The sequence below is a fragment of the Urocitellus parryii genome, chromosome 15 (genome assembly GCF_045843805.1).
Source record: "Urocitellus parryii isolate mUroPar1 chromosome 15, mUroPar1.hap1, whole genome shotgun sequence".
Classification (NCBI taxonomy): Eukaryota; Metazoa; Chordata; class Mammalia; order Rodentia; family Sciuridae; genus Urocitellus; species Urocitellus parryii.
In genome coordinates, this window is record NC_135545.1 from 436,961 (window position 1) to 456,688 (window position 19,728).

Sequence of the window (19,728 nt, forward strand, 5' to 3'; positions counted from 1 at the left end):
ACCCCTCCCAGGCCCCACTTGCCACCTGTGACTTCCGCGGCTCAGGTACTCAGCCAGGGTGGCTCCTGCTCCTCACTCACGTGCACCGCCCCTCCGCTCATATCTTTGGTGCCGCCTCTTGAAGGAACCGGTGCAAATCCCCCTGACCTCAATCCCAGGAGGCCCTGCGCGACGCGAGCCACTGCCGCACTTCCGCCAGACCTCAACCCCAGGAGGCCCTGCGCGACGCGAGCCCGGCCGCACTTCCGCTAAAACTTCACCCTCCCAGGAGGCCTGGCGAACTGGGGCTGCACGTAGCTCCTCCCCTTTTATTCAAGTGCGAAGAAAAACCACGCTTTTTGCCAACCCTTTGAGTGGACCTCAATCTAGAAAGGATCCTTTTATAAAAAAAAGTATCTCGACATCTTTCTTGTAAACAAGGCAGTTTTCCAAAATACCTTGGGGGTTGAACAGGGCCCTGACTGGTTAGACTGCGGAGGGAGGAACGGGCTCTTTCCTGGAGAAGCGGTTCATTAAGCATTTCTCAAAACTTCTTAAAAACAGTTACTTCGTGTTCACACTGTATGCTTTGCTAGCTAAGGAGAAACGGGACTCCGTCTCAAAGGCTCTGGTTCTCAGAACTTTTTACTTTTTTGGTCCTGGGTACTAAACGCAGGCTTTGCACACGTGCTAGCAGTGAGCGTCCAGCAGCCTCCTGATACAAGGACTCGTCCTCACAACCCCTTCCCTTAGCTGGAAATCGAGCAAATATAAACCCATGCAGCGAAGGTCCTTCTTCCTAGGTCCAGGATGACGCCCCGAGATAAAGCGCAGCTCCCGTCGACAGTCAAACTGCTAGTAAAGGGAAGTCCCGGGCACAGCCGCAACTCGCCGGTGTGACTTGGTGAAGACCACTCGGTCAGGCTGACTCGGATCACCCGGCACGTTACCTCTAGATAGTCGCAAGCCTACATTTAAAAAGTCCTCTCAGCTACTTACCTTCGGACTAGCAGTACCCAAAGGAGTCTCTGCAGTGAGAGAAACCTAAATATGAAAAGCTGAAATGTGACTAGTGATGGAAGCAGTCAACTTTGCATTTCATTTTATTTAAATTTATCCCTAAATAGCTTTTCAGGGCCAGTGGCTGTCATATTGGACAGTACATTCTGGAAGAAGTTTATATTGAGCCTTATTGATTTTCACGACAGATGCAGATTTCTTCCACTTACCCTTTGCAGAAATAATGTGAACACCTTGGAGGAAGTGCAGTTACCATGGAAATTGAATACTTTGCTGTTGGCCACAACTTGTGTTGCAACTTCTCATAATTTGTCCTAATACAGGGAGTTAAATAAATTAACTTGGAAACTTGTGTTACCCCCCCCCCCCCCGCCCCCTACCCCAGTAGTAGGGATTGAACCCAGGGCCTTGCATATGCGAGGCAAGGATGTTCTACCACGGAGTCACATCCCAAATCCCACTACAATCACTTTCCATTTATTTTTTTTTTAAATTGTAAATGGACACAATATCTTTATTTTATTCATTTGTTTATGTGGTGCTGAGGAGCAAACCCAGTGCCTCACATGTGCTGGCCAGTGCTTTACCACTGAGCTACAGCCCCACTTTTCATTTTTGATGTCCTCAAGGAGCTAGAAGCTATTTTACACTCAGCTGGTTTTGTAACATGAACACACACACACAAGTACATATAGGTAAAAAGTGTGAATAAGATACAGCAGTCCTGCTTATGCAAACACTGTAGCAGGGGGAGGCAGACAGTAAACCAGCAAATTATAAAATCTGAAAGAGATTTTTGTTAAATTTATTTTAACATAATCCTTTTACAGGTTTTAAAATTCCAAAAATATAGTTACAGAGTGAAAATCATTCCTCCTCTCTGTCCCCGGACCCCTCCCCAAGTGTTTATCCTCTTGGAGACTGTGAGCAGCCGTTTTCTCTTTACACAAATGGAAACACCAGGTCCACATGTGTTTGTTTTCATTGTTGCCCACACTAGTGAGGACTCTCTGCCTGGACAGCTGTGGTCTCCATTCCACCACTGATTACTTTCCACAGGGTGTGTGGAGGTTGCTGTACGTGCTCCCTGCAAGACCAACAGCACGACGAGAACTGTGCAGGGACGGGCTTGTGCGCTTGGAGCTCAGTGGCCGCCCCACGCCCTGGAGCACACACTGTCAGGATCCTCCTGAAAGGTGTCTTCACAAGCTACATGAATTTCTCTGTGAGGGGAAAAAGCTCAACATATAACAAGGAGTTATGAGGGAGCTGGAAGGGATTCTGAGTTTCTACATGAGGTAACTACATTTGAATTGATGGACACCATGTTTAGGCGTTTACAAACATATTAATAAAAATTGCAAGGAAAATTAGAAAATCTATATGGTAATACTATTTGTACATGGTTAAAGTATGAGGAATTGAGGTTTTTTAAATAGTTTTAGTTGTAGCTGGGCACAATACCTTTATTTTTATGTGGTGCTGAGGATCAAACCCAGCGCCTCGCACATGCTAGGCAAGTGCTCTACTGCTGAGCCACAACCCCAGCCCCAAGAATTAAATTTTAAATAAATTTTCACTTGTTAAAAACTCAGTGAATTTTCCAAGTCTAGCCACAAAGAACTGAGTTACTTTCACAAACAGATAAATTTCCCCTAGTTTTCAGTAATTTCCCCTGAGGAATTTTCCTATTTGAAAACCTAAGGAAATGGGTAGGAACACCATGACTGCACAAGGACTGAGGAGAAACGAAGATGTGCGTTTCCACCGCCCGTTCCTCTGCTCCTGTGTTCCAATCTTGTAACCACAGCATCCCACGCTCCTCCCTTCAGGATGTGACTTTGGGGGCCAAGGGTGGCCCAGGCCCAGCCACCAGAGCTGTGGATAAATATGTCCCCTGCCCAGGAGCACTCCATGCTCTGCCTGTTACCAGACTGGCCAGGTCTTGCTGCATCACTGGTAGTGCTACCTCCTCCAAGGGCTGTCCTGAGAGGCTGCGGGTGGATGAAGCCCACAGACCTGAGATATTTACAGGGTAAAGCCACACAAATGCTCATGAGGAGCAAGCCAAAGCAGGCTGATTTTCGGGCTTCAACAGTGGGATGGCCTGTGTCCATCACAGCGACGGGAGGGCTGGTTTGGAGGGAAACGACAGGGTCTGGGCAGGTTGGGCTCCTGAGCTTTGCAGTACCTGCTGGGGAGCTGCCCAATGGCAGAGAGCCGCTGTCTGGGCCTGGCGTTCAGAACTCAGAAGCACCAGACTTAGACATGAGGGCGGGAGACATAAGCCATGGTGCAGATGACACCTACCATCCCGTCTGTTGTGGGACCCTGATGCTTAGAGGGTGAGGGGAAAACTAGAAGCCCCTGAAGAGGTGGAGAGCTGCCAGGTCGGCAGACCTAGTGGCTGGGGTGCAGATGCCATGCCCCGAGACCTGGCAGAGGCCCAGCAGTTTCTGTGCAGCAGCAGATCAGCAGTCTGCAAAGCTGGTGCCACAGGAGTGGGAACACAGGAGACGGGGCACTGCCTATCTGCACCCTCTGCCCACAACCTGTCTCCCAGAAGTTAGAAGTGCTAAGAGTACCGTGACCAGGGGTGGCCCTGTGACTCAGTCTTGGGTGACAAGACTTGGGAACATGCAAAGGCTCCCAGGAAAGGCTTTTCTCTGAAGCGTCATCAGAGGGCTGTGTTGGCCTGCCCTTCTCCCCCAGTCTTGACAACAGGCGCCAGGGCTGGAGCTTCAGCACTCTTCCTGAGACCACGAGGGAAAGATGCAAGAACTGCAGAACACCCTCGCCGACTGGCTGAAAAGTCAGTCCTGACCAAGCCCAATTTGTTCTGGCCACTGGTGACTGGGAGCTGACACTGAATTCTGGCTCCACTATTTCCTACCTGCGGACTTGCCCTGATTACTCTAGTTGCAGCAGCTGGTTACTTCTGCCCTGTGACTAATTGTCCTCATCTGACAGTTCACAGAACTGTCACTGAGCTAACCTGGTAGCTATGTAAACGGAAAGTCACCTGCTAATAATGAACCAGCAAGTGGCCTGGGCCCAGAAATGAAGGCCCAGAGTTGCCGTGAAGTCAGAGCTGGGAAGAGAAACGGGAGGATGGCCCCAGAGGGAAAGCTGGGGTGAGCGTCCTGAAAGCCAGGCTGCCCAACAGAAACCCCACCACGTGGCCTTCCCAGCATCTGAGGAACAAGTGGTCGCAGGAAGCTCAGGGGCAGTGTGTGCTGACGCTCAGTCATCCCGCGTAGCCGGAGTCTCCCAGGGAAACTGCTCTGTCCAACTCTGCACCCAGACCATGTGACAGTGCTTCTGCGGTTTGTTTTTAAGAACCAATTTTTACAAGTGGAGATGGGTCACGATCCTTCCTTTCAATTGCTGATGCTGATGGGACGCTTTAACTTCACTAGAAAGCAACGGCAGCAGGAATACCACATGGAGGAATGGCCCACACCTGGGTCCTGGTGGCGAGGCAAGGGCTGTGGCCAGGGCACGCAGAAGCCCACAGCTGGCTTCACTGTAGGTCACAAGGCAGGCTGACATCTTCAGTTTATACGCCCCGGTGCTGTGCCACATGACGTTCTTTTTTTCTGGAATCGCGAGCATGAGGGTCGGCAACCCCTGCTCTCCTCAGAACACTTGCAGGAAAGCAACAAGAGGGCGACGTTTCCCACGCTGGACAGTAAATGGTCATGCCAGAAAGTCCGCTTCCTAGGAAAGGTCCTCCACTGGTCTCCAGCAGAGGCCCCACAGGAGGGAAGAGCTCTAGAAAGGGGGCAGGCACATGATCTCGTGGGCCCTCAGCATGGCTCCAAGGCTTGGTGACAAATCAGGGCAGTCTGTCATACCCAAGCAAGGAGGGTGTGATGGGCAGCCCAGGCAGGAAAAATTTAGGTTATTCTGTTTCCTTCCTAACAAATAAAAGATGAAATAAAAACCAGCATGATTAAAGAGATTTAAGAAAGAAAAATACTGACCATATGCTCTATGTGGATCTTGTTTAGATTATGATTAGAACAAAACAAAATTTATGAGGCAGTGGGAACAACTGAAAAACAGATGTCTCATGGCATTTGTTCAGGTAAGACAATAACAACAGTTTTGAGATTCAACAAAATTTCATGATTTTCTTGTTTCATCATAGATATTAGGTAAAATGAAATTTTTTCCTTCACTACAATGACCAAGGGAAGAATACAAACAATGACCTTGGGGCACGGCCCTGATTTGAACTCAGTCCTTAGCTATGTGCAAAACACCAACGTGGCAGAAAATCCAAAAAGCTTAGATGACTATAAAAATGGCTTTGTCCTGTGATCAACTTGGTCATATGTGTATTTTAAACTCCCTGTTTTTCAGAAATATATTCAGAGATATGATAAAATAATATTTTCTGGGACTAATGTAAAAATAATTCAGGGTAGGAAAGAGATGGGAAGATGAGTGGGGAAACAATGAAAATACATCATTCCTGTTTTAAAACTGTCAGTGCTAAAAGGTTATTGAGAGAAATAGGTGGAGGGCTGGGGTTGAGGCTCAGTGGTAGAGTGCTCGCCTAGCACGTGTCAGGTCCTGGGTTCAATAATCCTCAGCACCACATTAAAAAAATAAAATAAAATAAAGAAGTATTATGTCCAATTACAACTAAAAAATAAATATTAAAAAAAAATAGGTGGGGGCTGGGGATGTGGCTCAAGCAGTAACGCGCTCGGATGGCATGCACGGGGCGCTGGGTTCGATCCTCAGCACCACATAAAAATAAATAAAGATGTTGTGTCCACCAAAAACTGAAAAATAAATATTAAAAAATTCTCTCTCTTAAAAAAATTCTTTTAAAACAAAGGTGGATTCTCTACCATTCTTCACACCAATTATGAAGACTGCAAAAGGATTTACTGAAAATTGGGAATTGTACTGTGTGTAAACCAGCTGATGGTCCCATTTGATAAAGCCAAACTTGCAGGATACGAGTACAACTTCAATCAATGGAGTTAGAGCTGAGGAAACATCAGCCACAGTGCTGGGCTGGTCACAGCTTCTCCACACAGGACTGTGGACACCTGGGGTGGAAGATCCTTTTCTGAAAAGCTGCCCTGGGCCTGCAGGATGCTGAGTGGATCCTTGGCTTTGACCCAAGACACCAGGGCCTGCTACTCTTGAGCCACAGCTACCAGAACACCTGCAGCTTCAGCAACACTCGTATTTTGAGGCTGTGGTTTCCACAGCAGATGTAATCCCAGGAAGTGTGGGGGCTGCTGTCAGATGATCTCGGGGTGTGGCTGAAACGTGGCAGAAGCCATGCACGCTGCAATGACTGTGAAAAGCAGAACTGGCCCAGTGCCACCTGTGTGCAGGTGAGGACCCGCCCCCCAAGATGCTAACCTACTCTCCTTCACAAAGACACACATATTAACTGTTGCATACTTTAAATTTAGACAGAATTTCCCAGAATTGCAACACATTTTGTTTTATCCAAAACTTTTGAGAGTTGGTCACTATGGTGGTACAGAAATGCCACTCATGGTATTTGTGAGGACAACAGCAAACCCCGCACCAGGCATAGCAAAGGGCTGCCGCCCAGGGCTCCCTCCTGACAGGGCCCACACAGTGGCACAGCAAGCCTCCACACTGACTCGGTACACATTCTTCCATTACAGATACTTCTGATTTATCCTTTACAAAATGGGCCACATACTGACTTCTGTACATTACACATGTGGGTAGGTTTTATTATTGGGGAACTCCTTTTAGGGAGATGGAGGAACCATCATAAAGGATCTATTATTAAAGGGTTTGATAGATTTTGGAGCCACCAGTTTTAGGTGTTTCCTTGAAAGCCAAAGGTCCCGCCAGCACTCCTATCCCCAGACCTCTTGCCACGAGTGGACTGTGCATACTTACCACATTTTTTTGTACCTGTGGTCCAAGAGCCGTCTGAAGAGCTCCTCTCCTATGTGGATTCTCTGATATCAAACAACATGGAGGCGCCCATGGAAGGCTCCCCGACCCCAATGACATGCACAGGGCTTTTTTCCTGCATGATCTCATGGATGTCAAACAAGGCCAGGGCCCCGCCTGCTGGCTGCCCAGCCTTGGGCTGGTCCCCAGGGCTCTCTCCTGCTTTTGTGGGCTGATGCCTGCGGAGTGAGCTCCGGCCACAGCGTCTCCGGGGGCGCCCCCCAGGCTCCTCGTCCCTGGTGTGAGTGATCTGATGGCGGATGAGGTGAGAGCTCTGAATGAAGCACTTCCCACACTGATTACACCTGAAGGGCCTGTCGCTCCGGTGAGTCCTCTCGTCTTGAGTCAGAGGTGGGCTGCAGCCCAGGGTGTCTGCCCACACGTGTTTCGTTAAAGCTGGTGTCTGCTCAAAGATGAGCCTCTGCTGGCACTCGTAGGGCTTCTCCCCGGCGTGCTTCCGCTGGTGCTGGGCCAGCGAGGAGCTGTGCCTGAAGCCCTTCCCGCAGTGGTTGCACTCATAGGGCCGCTCCTCTGTGTGGGTCCGCAGGTGCAGGAAAAGGCAGGTGGTCCGCGAGAAGGACTTGCCACAGACGCTGCAGGTATACGGCTTCTCTCCTGTGTGGGTCCTCTTGTGCCGGCCCAGGGAGGAGTTCTGGTTGAAGGCCCTCCCACAGTCCTGGCACTCATAGGGCTTCTCTCCCGTGTGAATTCTCCGGTGGACGGTGAGGTGTGTACTGTGGCAGAAGGACTTCCCGCACTCAGCACACTTGTAGGGCTTGTCCCCCGTGTGGATCCGCTCGTGCTGGACCAGGGAAGAGTTCTGGCTGAAGGCCTTCCCACACTCCTTGCACATGTAAGGCCTCTCCCCGGTGTGGATCCTCTTGTGCACGGTGAGGTGGGCGTTGTGGTTGAACGCCTTCCCACAGTCGGCGCACTTGTAGGGCTTGTCCTGCACCTGGCTCCTCAGAGGCTCTGCTGCAGGAGCTGCCTGCTCAGGGGTTGTGCGGCAGCCCTGGCTTCCACAGGGCTGAGTTCCTGGGGAGCCGGTCTGCTGACTGACTAAGCCCGAGCTGTGCTCTGAGCTGGGAACTTGAGAGTCGTAAGTACAGAAGTATTCTCTCCTAGAGATCTCTGGGAATGCATCTGGGTTGGAACTAAGGACACAGTTTTCCCCAAATTTGAGACTTTTGGTGCCTTGATTTTGAAGAGGTGCTTCCTCGAGGAAGAACTCCAATCCCCTCAAGGAGCCCTGGCCTTTCCTGATGGGCTGGCCCAGGACCTCATGCTCCCAGGCTCCCTCTGTTGTGGAGGGACAAGGAGTGTCCCTTGGGAGCCCTGGCCTTTCTGTGACAGGGGACAGCTCCTCTTCAGGAGGGCCCTGCTTGGGTGATGCCAGGCCTGTGGGTGCCAGCTCCCAGCCTAAAAGAAAACAGAAGAACTCTAAGCATTAGTGGGAAACAACAAAGAGCAGGGCTGGGGTTGTGGCTCAGAGACGGAGCGCTTGCCTAGCATGTGCAAGGCCCTGGGTCCAGTCCTCAGCACCATATGAAACACCAAAAGAACAATAAAGGTATTGTGTCCATCTACAACTAAAAACAGGAGCAGAGAAGGGCCACAAGACCCCAGGCCTGTAACTTCCTAGGATGCTTAGGACCTGCCCTGCCAAGGCCCAATATCCTCCTCTATTTTGACCTCAAGGGCTCGGAGGCAAACACAGCGGCACACCTCAGGTGTCTCCTTAGGCCACCATAACTTACAACAGTGCAGAGGTCTTCTATAAGACACAGGGAAAATATGCTTCCATGCCTCTCCCACCTCCTAGGGACCGTCTCCTTCACACCACAGCTCTCCCACCTCCCAGGGGCCATCTCCCTCATCCACAGCTCTCCCACCTCCTAGGGACCATCTCATTCACTCCACAGCTCTCCCACCTCCTAGGGACCATGTCCCTCACTCCACAGCTCTCCCACCTCCTAGGGACCATCTCCCTCACTCCACAGCTCTCCCACCTCCCAGGGACCATCTCCTTCACTCCACAGCTCTCCCACCTCCTAGGGACCATCTCCTTCACTCCACAGCTCTCCCACCTCCTAGGGACCATCTCCTTCACTCCACAGCTCTCCCACCTCCTAGGGACCATCTCCCTCACTCCACAGCTCTCCCACCTCCTAGGGACCATCTCCCTCACTCCACAGCTCTCCCACCTCCTAGGGACCATCTCCCTCACTCCACAGCTCTCCCACCTCCCAGGGACCATCTCCTTCACTCCACAGCTCTCCCACCTCCCAGGGACCATCTCCCTCACTCCACAGCTCTCCCACCTCCTAGGGACCATCTCCCTCACTCCACAGCTCTCCCACCTCCTAGGGACCATCTCCTTCACTCCACAGCTCTCCCACCTCCTAGGGACCATCTCCCTCACTCCACAGCTCTCCCACCTCCTAGGGACCATCTCCCTCACTCCACAGCTCTCCCACCTCCTAGGGACCATCTCCCTCACTCCACAGCTCTCCCACCTCCCAGGGACCATCTCCTTCACTCCACAGCTCTCCCACCTCCTAGGGACCATCTCCCTCACTCCACAGCTCTCCCACCTCCTAGGGACCATCTCCCTCACTCCACAGCTCTCCCACCTCCTAGGGACCATCTCCTTCACTCCACAGCTCTCCCACCTCCTAGGGACCATCTCCCTCACTCCACAGCTCTCCCACCTCCTAGGGACCATCTCCCTCACTCCACAGCTCTCCCACCTCCTAGGGACCATCTCCCTCACTCCACAGCTCTCCCACCTCCCAGGGACCATCTCCTTCACTCCACAGCTCTCCCACCTCCTAGGGACCATCTCCCTCACTCCACAGCTCTCCCACCTCCTAGGGACCATCTCCTTCACTCCACAGCTCTCCCACCTCCTAGGGACCATCTCCCTCACTCCACAGCTCTCCCACCTCCTAGGGACCATCTCCCTCACTCCACAGCTCTCCCACCTCCTAGGGACCATCTCATTCACTCCACAGCTCTCCCACCTCCTAGGGACCATGTCCCTCACTCCACAGCTCTCCCACCTCCTAGGGACCATCTCCCTCACTCCACAGCTCTCCCACCTCCTAGGGACCATCTCCTTCACTCCACAGCTCTCCCACCTCCTAGGGACATCTCCTTCACTCCACAGCTCTCCCACTTCCTAGGGACCATCTCCTTCACTCCACATCTCTCTCACCTCCTAGGGATATCTTCTTCACTCCACAGCTCTCCCACCTCCTATGGATCATCTCCTTCACACCACAGCTCTCTCACCTCCTAGGGATATCTTCTTCACTCCACAGCTCTCCCACCTCCCAGGGACCATCTCCCTCACTCCACAGCTCTCTCACCTCCTAGGAACCATCTCCTTCACTCCACAGCTCTCTCACCTCCTAAGGATATCTTCTTCACTCCACAGCTCTCTCACCTCCCACGGACCATCTCCTTCACTCCACAGTTCTCCCACCTCCCAGGGACCATCTCCTTCACTCCACAGCTCTCCCACCTCCTAGGGACCATCTCCTTCACTCCACAGCTCTCTCACCTCCTAGGGACCATCTCCTTCACTCCACAGCTCTCCCACCTCTAGAGGCCATATCCCTCACTCCACAGCTCTCTCACCTCCTAGGGACCATCTCCTTCACTCCACAGCTCTCCCACCTCCTAGGGACCATCTCCTTCACTCCACAGCTCTCCCACCTCCTAGGGATATATTCTTCACTCCACAGCTCTCCCACCTCCTAGGGGCCATCTCCTTCACTCCACAGCTCTCCCACCTCCTAGGGATATATTCTTCACTCCACAGCTCTCCCACCTCCTAGGGGCCATCTCCTTCACTCCACAGCTCTCCCACCTCCCAGGGACCATCTCCTTCACTCCACAGCTCTCCCACCTCCCAGGGACCATCTCCCTCACTCCACAGCTCTCCCACCTCCTAGGGATATATTCTTCACTCCACAGCTCTCCCACCTCCTAGGGGCCATCTCCTTCACTCCACAGCTCTCCCACCTCCTAGGGATATATTCTTCACTCCACAGCTCTCCCACCTCCTAGGGGCCATCTCCTTCACTCCACAGCTCTCCCACCTCCTAGGGATATATTCTTCACTCCACAGCTCTCCCACCTCCTAGGGGCCATCTCCTTCACTCCACAGCTCTCCCACCTCCCAGGGACCATCTCCTTCACTCCACAGCTCTCCCACCTCCCAGGGACCATCTCCTTCACTCCACAGCTCTCCCACCTCCCACGGACCATCTCCCTCACTCCACAGCTCTCCCACCTCCCAGGGACCATCTCCTTCACTCCACAGCTCTCTCACCTCCTAGGGACCATCTCCCTCACTCCACAGCTCTCCCACCTCCTAGGGACCATCTCCCTCACTCCACAGCTCTCCCACCTCCTAGGGACCATCTCCTTCACTCCACAGCTCTCCCACCTCCCAGGGACCATCTCCCTCACTCCACAGCTCTCTCACCTCCCAGGGACCATCTCCCTCACTCCACAGCTCTCTCACCTCCCAGGGACCATCTCCCTCACTCCACAGCTCTCTTACCTCCTAGGGACATCTTCACTCCACAGCTCTCCCACCTCCCAGGGACCATCTCCCTCATCCACAGCTCTCCCACCTCCCACGGACCATCTCCCTCACTCCACAGCTCTCTCACCTCCCAGGGACCATCTCCTTCACTCCACAGCTCTCCCACCTCCTAGGGACCATCTCCTTCACTCCACAGCTCTCTTACCTCCTAGGGACATCTTCTTCACTCCACAGCTCTCCCACTTCCCAGGGACCATCTCCTTCACTCCACAGCTCTCCCACCTCCTAGGGACCATCTCCTTCACTCCACAGCTCTCTTACCTCCTAGGGACATCTTCACTCCACAGCTCTCCCACCTCCTAGAGGCCATCTCCGTCATACCCAGAGCTCTCCCACCTCCAAGAGGCCATCTCTGTCACTCCAGAGACAGCCAGTAGCACTCTAAGGTCTTATGGCTCCATCAGGTTCACCCCGCTCCAGGGAAAACTGCTTCTAGAAATCACACTTTGCTGCTCACCCCAGCCCTCGAGCCCCCTCATCGATTTCAGTTTCGCCATGACGCGTCACATGTCTATTCTTTCAGCGGTCACTGTGTCATACAATTTCTTGATTCAATAGGCCTTAGGTGCTCAAAAACACATCTCAGTAAATGCAGGAGGGACTCCAGGGGAAAATGAGGGCCTGGGGCAAATGAGCAAGGGGATAGGAGGGGCTCAGGACCACTGGCACCACAACAAAGGAGCTGAGGGTAGCCGGATGCTGGGCTCTTCACCTCAAGCCTCCAGATTCAACTCTACACAGCACCCAGAGCGGGTGTAACTAAACACAACTCAGTCCACACAAAATCTCGTACATGAATATTCACAGCAACACTGGCTTAAAATATATATATATATACACACACACACACACACACACACACACACACACACACACATTTATTTTATATTTATGTGGTGCTGAGGATCGAACCCAGTGCCTCATGCATGCTAGGCAGGCATTCTACACTGAGCCACAACCCCAGTTCCCCCAGCACTGGTCTTAATAGGCAAAAAGTAGAAGCAGCTGATGAATAGATACACAAAATGTGACCTATCCATTCAATGGAATATTAAAGAATAAATATAAAAAGAACAAAGAATGGACACGTGACAAACTGGAAATCTTTGAAAATATCATGCAAAGTTAAAGAAGCCAAACATGAAGGTCATACAGCCAAGTCCACAGACACGGAATATCCAGAACAGGCAAATCCAGACAGAAGTAGACTGGTGAGTGTCAGAGGCAGGGAAGATGGAATGACTGTGGGACTGGGCACTGTGCCCTACCAGAACTCCTGTGGGTCAGCCCTCACCCCTGATGTAATGGCACTAGGAAACAGGCTTTGAGTGGTAACAGGTCACAAAGGTGGTGATGGATTAGAGCCCTTGGAAAAGAGAAGCCAGAGGGCCAGCTTCCTCCCTCTGCAGCCACTGCACACAAGGAACTAAGTGGACTCCCACTCCAGAACTATATGGATCCAATGTCTGTCATGTACACCACCCAGGCCGTGAAACCTCATTCTGGTAGCCAGAGTGACCAAGACAGCACAGAGAGGCTCTGGAATTACAGTGGTGAAGGGCGCAGTCTGCAAATGGACATGAAGACCACTAACACGCACACTCTAGACAGAGCACCAGAGTCCCGTTGTGGCCTCCGTCCGGAATTTTTCAGTTTTGCACTCACAGCTGGTACAGGCACCTGCGCGAAGGGGCAGCCTGCCTGTCATTCTCCACTGCGTTCCCAGCACTGAAGGCAGCACCTGGTGGGTCCTCAGCAATGTTTGCTGGAGGGGCTCAAATGGTGGCTCACCAGCCCTGAGACTGACAGTGTCACTGAAGAGGTTCAACATGACACTAGCGCCAACTCTGCCCAGGCAAGCACTGCCAGTGGGAAGGGGAAGAGGAAGACCAGAGCAGGCCACTCGCCAAGGAGGTCTGAGAAGGGATGCCAGTAGCAGGCTGTAATGGACCAAACTGAAAAGGCTGAAACTGGGGGCCACATAGCAGGACACTCGTGCCCTGGGACAGCAGAGAAGCTTCTTTGTGGAGCCATGTGAAGCACGGCGGGAAGCACTGAGGCTGTGCCAGGCTCCTGCTCCAGCCTCAGTTCCTTGGGACTCCCAGAGCTGAGGACACAGCCCCAGTTGCCTCCAAAACCAACGAGCCTTGCATTTGGGGGCCTCCTTGTTCCCAGAGAAAGCAGTCTATGGAGAGAGAGAATGAGAGAAAAGCAAGCACTGCAGCTGGCCAGAAGGTGACCTACAGCGGGTGAAGCTGTGGCCACAGAAGGGAAATAGTAAAGAAATGAGGCAAGGGCTGGGGATGTGGCTCAAGCGGTAGCGCGCTCGCCTGGCATGTGTGCAGCCCGGGTTCGATCCTCAGCACCACATACAAAGATGTTGTGTCCTCCGAAAACTAAAAAATAAATATTAAAAAAAAAAATTTCTCTCTCTCTAAAAAAAAAAAATAAAGAAAGAAATGAGGCAAGATGAGCAAGGGATAGGAGGGGCTCAGGACCACTGGCACCTAGCCCCCAGAACACGGGTGCATCAGGAGCAGGGATCTGCCTGGAGAGCTTTCTTCTCCCTTAAAAAACAAGCATCGTGCTGTCTTCTGATAAAGTAGGTGGTGACTAATCCACGGTCCCTCGGGATGCCAAGCCCGGTTCTTGGAAGCTGTAGATATGTGACCCTCTCTAGCAAAGGGATCTGCAGGTGTGATCAGCTGAATTGGAGAGTGGAAGATTGGTACCCCAGGGCCCTCAGAGGGTCCACACGGGACAGTCTGAGTCAGAGACGGGGTGTAGTGATGGGAACAGAGGTCAGAACGAGGTGCTCTGAAATGGGAGGACCCACCAGCCAAGGGACATGGTGGCTCCAGAAGCTGGAAAAGACAAGAAGACATGCCCCTAGAGCCACCAGAAGGTCCAGCCCTGACGGCCATCCTGGACTCTGATGTCCACAACTATGAGAAAAAGAAGTGTCTCAAACTCCCCAGCTTGTGGCACTTTCGTAAAGTAGCAATAGGAAACCTATCCAAAGTGTTAAGTAAAAAGTGCGCTTTGCTCTCACCTGAAGCTGTGCGATCCTTCCGACCGTGGAGCAGTTACAACTGTCTGCATTAAGTTCTTAAGACCCCTTGTCACAGTTCTGACACCACACCAGACCTGTGTCTGCTCAATACTTAAGGGCACACATCATTCAAAACCTGCCTCTCGTTGTAGCCTGAGACCTGTGAGTCAAGGGCAAACGTCCAGATGACGAGGATCTGTTTCTCATCAGCAGGTTTGGAGTGACAGTGACGACAACCAGTAAACAAGGGACACAAGATCTGCTGAAGATTCATCCTGCCCTACCAAGGAGGCACAGGGCATTAGGAGACATCGGGGTGGGAGGCTGGTCTGCAGGCACTGCTGACCGCACCCAGATACGGTGAGAGCACCAGGTCCCAGCCACAGGGTGGGCCTGCAGTGCCTAATCCAATCACCACAATCCAGATGCCCTCCTTCTCACTTTCCCTACTGACAAGGGTCACGGCAGGAGATAGTCATCAGGCCTGACCAGGGAGACCCCCAGTGGATGGCTTTCATGTTTCAGATAAAAGGGGACAAATGAATCTTCCTATCTCCTCCCTTCTTTCCTTCCTTCCTTCCTGGAGCACAGATGTGATGGCTAGAGCTGCTGTAGTCACAGTGTAACGCTAAGGAAAGACCAGGGAAATCACAGAGCCATCAGCCCTGGTATCTCTGAGTGCCATGCCAGCAACAACAGCAGCTGACTCAGGGTTTCTGCTTCATGAGAAAAATGCCTCTTCTCTTTTGAGCTGTTCTAACCTGGATTTCAGGTACCTAGAGCTAAGCACAATCCTTCTGACAAGAGAATAGGAAGATTAGGGAACAGGCTGAAAGGATCCAGATATATAAGAACAAAGTGGAGAAGATGAAGAAGAGGCTCATACACTTGACAGGGCCTGCTGAGGTGGCTGCTAAGGTGGGAATGACCCCGGAGAAAGAGGGAGCAGAGAGGGAGCAGGGTAGGGCTCCTACTACTGGAGAAGAGGTGAATGGTCTCTGAGTTCATAGGAAGGACAGCTCAAGTGAGGTGGCTACTGTGCAGAAGCAGGTAACAGGGCAGACCTGAGGCCACCTTCCGAGAGAGGCTGCTCTCAAGGTTGGCCCTTGGCTGCCTCTAGGCATCTGGAGCTGGGAGGGCACTGACAGGTGCCTGATACCACCCCAGCTGATAGGTGTGCTCTGACATGTGGTGCAACCCAGATCTGGAACCTCGGCCTGTGTCAAGCAGAGGGTGCCCATGAGACCAGACCCAGGACAGTCTGACCCTGTCTCTAGCCAGGCTCCCTGAGCCAGGGGCACTGGGAGGTCCATGCAGGTGGAGAGTGGCTTCCCCTGAGGGACTGTGCCCTGTGTGCCTTTTCCCTGGGCTGGTTTCAGGCTGCGTCCTTTGGTTACAACCAGCTATGGCTGTGAGCATGACGATTCACATGCTGCAAGGCCTCTTAGTGCAGGGTGGTCTCAAGGACCTCGAAGCACCACTCCTTTCACAGAATGCATCTCCAGTGACCACGTGCCACCTTCCCGGTAGAGTCTCACCTGGATGGCAGCCCTGGGCGACTCCTTTCCCCACCACCCAGAGCTCAGCTCCTTGCTCCAGCTGGGAGATGACTTCAGGTTTGGGAAGCTCAGGACCTGGAAACAGGAAAAGACACAGGAGGTGAGGGCTGCTCTGAAGAGAGAGAACCAGGCCAGGCTCTGCCTACCAGGACACGTGGACACCTCGTGTGGAGGTCAAGGTTTGCACTGTGACAGAAAAGGCCAGATCCCTCCCTCATTCCGACGTGGGCCCATAGGGCATAAGGGCTGAAGTCAGACCCTGTAACGCAGGAAGATTCAGCCTCTGGAGTTCGCAGAGCAGTTCCTACCCACAGAGAGCAGGTGCCCAAAGGTCTCCAGCATCACATCCCGGTACAGGGTCCTCTGGGCAGGCTCCAGCTGCCCCCACTCCTCCTGGGTGAAGTCGACAGCCACGTCCCGGAAGGTCACAGGCTCCTGAAACATCACAAGCATTCTCCATCAGCTGGACCATGCCATCAGTGTTCTCTGGCAGAGGAAGAATAGGAAGGAGAAAGTGGGCAGGTCCGTGTTCTGAGAGGATGTACAACTGAGTGATGTGAACCAGGTCTCACTGGACACCTAGGAGCCACTATGTGCAGGAGTGGGCTGTAGTACTGTGTGGACATAGAAGACCACCCAGAAAGATTAATCACAACTACCTACAACTAATCAGACAGGTAAGGCTAGCCTAAACCCCTGGCTTTCAGGCTTCTGAGCTGAAGAAATGGCTACTGTTTTTTGTTACACAGCAAGAGCTAACACATATTAATACACTCACTGATCTATCTATAAATATAAAGTGAGGCTCATCCTCCTCCCTGAAAAGAGGGGTGTATTGTCAGTGTCAGAAACTCACCTATCTTAGGGACCAGGCAGGCTCATGTGGCTTAAGCCGGCCAGCTTGACAGCCCATAAGTGGACTTACCCTGTGAGTAGTAGGGCCAGAGGTTACAAGGAGCACATGCCATGTCTGAAGGGGCATCGGGGACTCAGAACTGACTCAATGTAGGGAAACACAGGACACAAGTGGTCAGAACTGCCAACGTCTAGAGACAAGGTAGAAATTAAGTCGGGTTTATAAATTGATACACATATCTAAAACATGTCCCACAAACAAAATTCTTCTTTGTGCTGGTTGTGACCACACTTGAAAGTCAACTATTTCTGGATCAGAGTCTTGGCGTAGCTACTTCTTTCCCAAGAGCCGAGACAAAGAGACACTACACGGAGGACAGTGCATAGTATCTCTGTCTCCCAGTTTCCATATATACAAAGCATCATTCCTTTGGGGTTAAGACGGGAATTAAGTGGCTAAAAACACTTGCTATAATATAGGACAACTGGAAGCCAATATAAGAAAAAAAAAAGTTGGTTCCCTTTCTGACACCACACATACAAGTTAACTCAAAATGAAACAAAGATGTAAATGAAAGGTAAGAGACAAAGATATGAAACTCCCAGAAGAAAACATGGGGATAAATTGTTGGATTTGGGAAAGGATTCTTAAATATGAAACCAAAAGCACAAACAACAAAGAAAATACAAATAAATCTGACTTCAAAACTAAAAGATTTTTGCAGTTTCAAAGGACACTCTCAAGAAAGTTAAAACAAAGCAGGGAAAAAAAAAAAAAAAACTTCACAGAATGGGAGACCACACACCAGAAATTTGTATCTAGAATGTATAAAGAACTTTTACAACTCAATATTAAAAGGACAACCCAATTAAAATAGTAAAAGAATCTGAAAAAGACATTTCTGCAAGAAAGAGACACAAATGACAAATAAGCACATGAAAAGATGCTCAACATTAGTCATCAAGGAAATACAATTCAAAACCACACAAGAGGGCTGGGGATGTGGCTCAAGCGGTAGCACATTCGCCTGGCATGCATGGGGCGCTGGGTTCGATTCTCAGCACCACATAAAAATAAAATAAAGATGTTGTGTCCAATGAAAACTAAAAAATAAATATTAAAAAATTCTCTCTCTCAAAAAAAAAAAAAAATCCACAAAACCACACAAGAGGGCTGGGGTTGTGGCTCAGAGGTAGAGCACTTGCCTAGCATGTGAGGCATGTTCGATCCTCAGCACCCCATATAAATAAAATAAAATAAAATAAAGATACTGTGTCCATCTACAACTAAAAAAATAAAATAAAAACCACAAGAAATACTTCAATAAGGAAAGGTAATTCCTTTTAGAAAAATTTAAGTGGGTTTAAAGATGCTAAAGAAAATTGTGGCTCTGACATGAAACACAGAGAACCTTTGGCTGGACATAGAGGTTTCTGCTCCTGTTCCTGTGTCCTCTGTCTCTGCTCAGAACATGGGCCAACACATCCGAAACCTGGCAATCCGAGGCCACCGATAGTTTCACTTTGTGAACCAAACCACAGTTTGCCCATAAACAAATCACCCACACACGCAGGAAGAACGTGGCTTCCAAGCGGCAGAGCAGAGACTCGGTTTGGGGTCCTGCTAAGTCTGGGGCTTGCAGACGCCCAGGCCGCTGGCCCCGGGGCCCCGCGGGTGACGGGGCCCTGGTGGCAGGGACCTGGCCTCCCCTCAGCAGACTCACTCCAAGGAGGGGGCTTCGCAGCTCCGGGGCCGGGGGTCGGCTGCTGACCCCAGGAGCTTCAGCAAGTTCGTGCGACAGTAGTGTCCCACGCACTCCGCCCGCCAGTCACCGAGCTGTCACCGCGGACACGGAAAGCCAGCCCCGGCCCCGAGAGCGTGCGCCCGAGCGCGCGGCCCGGGCCGGTCCCCGGCTGCACAGCCGCTGCCCCGCAGGAGGGCGTCGCGGTCGCCTCCGGCCTCGCGGGCGCGGGGCTGCAGGCCAGTAGCCACCGGGACGCCGGGCCTGGGGCCCGCTGCCGTCGTTCGGGTTGTTACCTGAAGCCGTGCCGCCGACGGCCGCGCAGCCTTCGCAACCGCTGCCGCTTCGTGTTCGGAGTCCATCCTAGGCGAAAGGACCGAGCACCGAAGCCCGAAGCGACCCCCAAGCTACAGTGCCGCGACCCCCAAGCTACAGTGCCTCCCCCACCCAGGGGCCCACCAGACCAGCCGCCCGCAGGACAATGGCGACCACGCCTGTGACGCTGTGACTACAACTCCCAGAAGGCCACGCAGCGCGCCGCCGTGACGGGCCAATGGGAGTCACTGCCCGCAGGGCCTTTGGCCAATGGGAAGTTAGTTCCCCCCTGAACCAATAGGAGGTCTCGCCCGTGGGGTCTTCGGCCAATGAGGGAGTTGCGGTCGCTACGAGTTGGCTGAACCCGCGGGCTCCGAGGCCGCTGCAGTGTCAGGGTCTGCGCCATGGCTAGAGCGGCCTGCAGACCCAGGGGCTAGGTCTGGCTGCGCACCGCCTCCCAGCGCCAGCTTGAGCCAGTGGTCTGGGATGGCCCCGCGGGAGGTCGGTGCAGACACCTGGGCTTTTCCCTTTACTCCTATGCGGGAGAAAGAGAGGAGAGAGAGAGAGAGAGAGAGAGAGAGAGAGAGAGAAGGGAAAGAGAAAAGAAGGGGGTGTGAGAGA

The 19,728-nt window shown here is 52.2% G+C and overlaps 1 protein-coding gene across 4 annotated transcripts; it reads right to left on the reverse strand.

Annotated features, from left to right (window-relative positions):
• Positions 1-1,831: 1,831 nt before the first annotated feature.
• Znf8 (zinc finger protein 8) lies at positions 1,832-19,266 on the reverse strand. 4 transcript variants are annotated; one of them, XM_077792864.1, is made up of 6 exons: positions 19,089-19,178; positions 17,121-17,241; positions 16,504-16,630; positions 16,175-16,270; positions 6,910-8,385; positions 1,832-4,919 (listed from the first exon to the last, which is right to left on the reverse strand). In XM_077792864.1, exons 2-5 carry the CDS (start codon positions 17,175-17,177, stop codon positions 6,959-6,961), a joined length of 1,707 nt encoding a protein of 568 aa, XP_077648990.1. In that variant the 5' UTR covers positions 17,178-17,241; positions 19,089-19,178; the 3' UTR covers positions 1,832-4,919; positions 6,910-6,958. The 4 variants fall into 4 exon arrangements, with proteins under 4 accessions (XP_077648990.1, XP_077648989.1, XP_077648988.1 ...); XM_077792863.1 differs by lacking the exon at positions 17,121-17,241 and having other exon boundaries at positions 6,925-8,385; positions 19,089-19,266; XM_077792862.1 differs by lacking the exon at positions 17,121-17,241 and having other exon boundaries at positions 19,089-19,266.
• Positions 19,267-19,728: the final 462 nt, after the last annotated feature.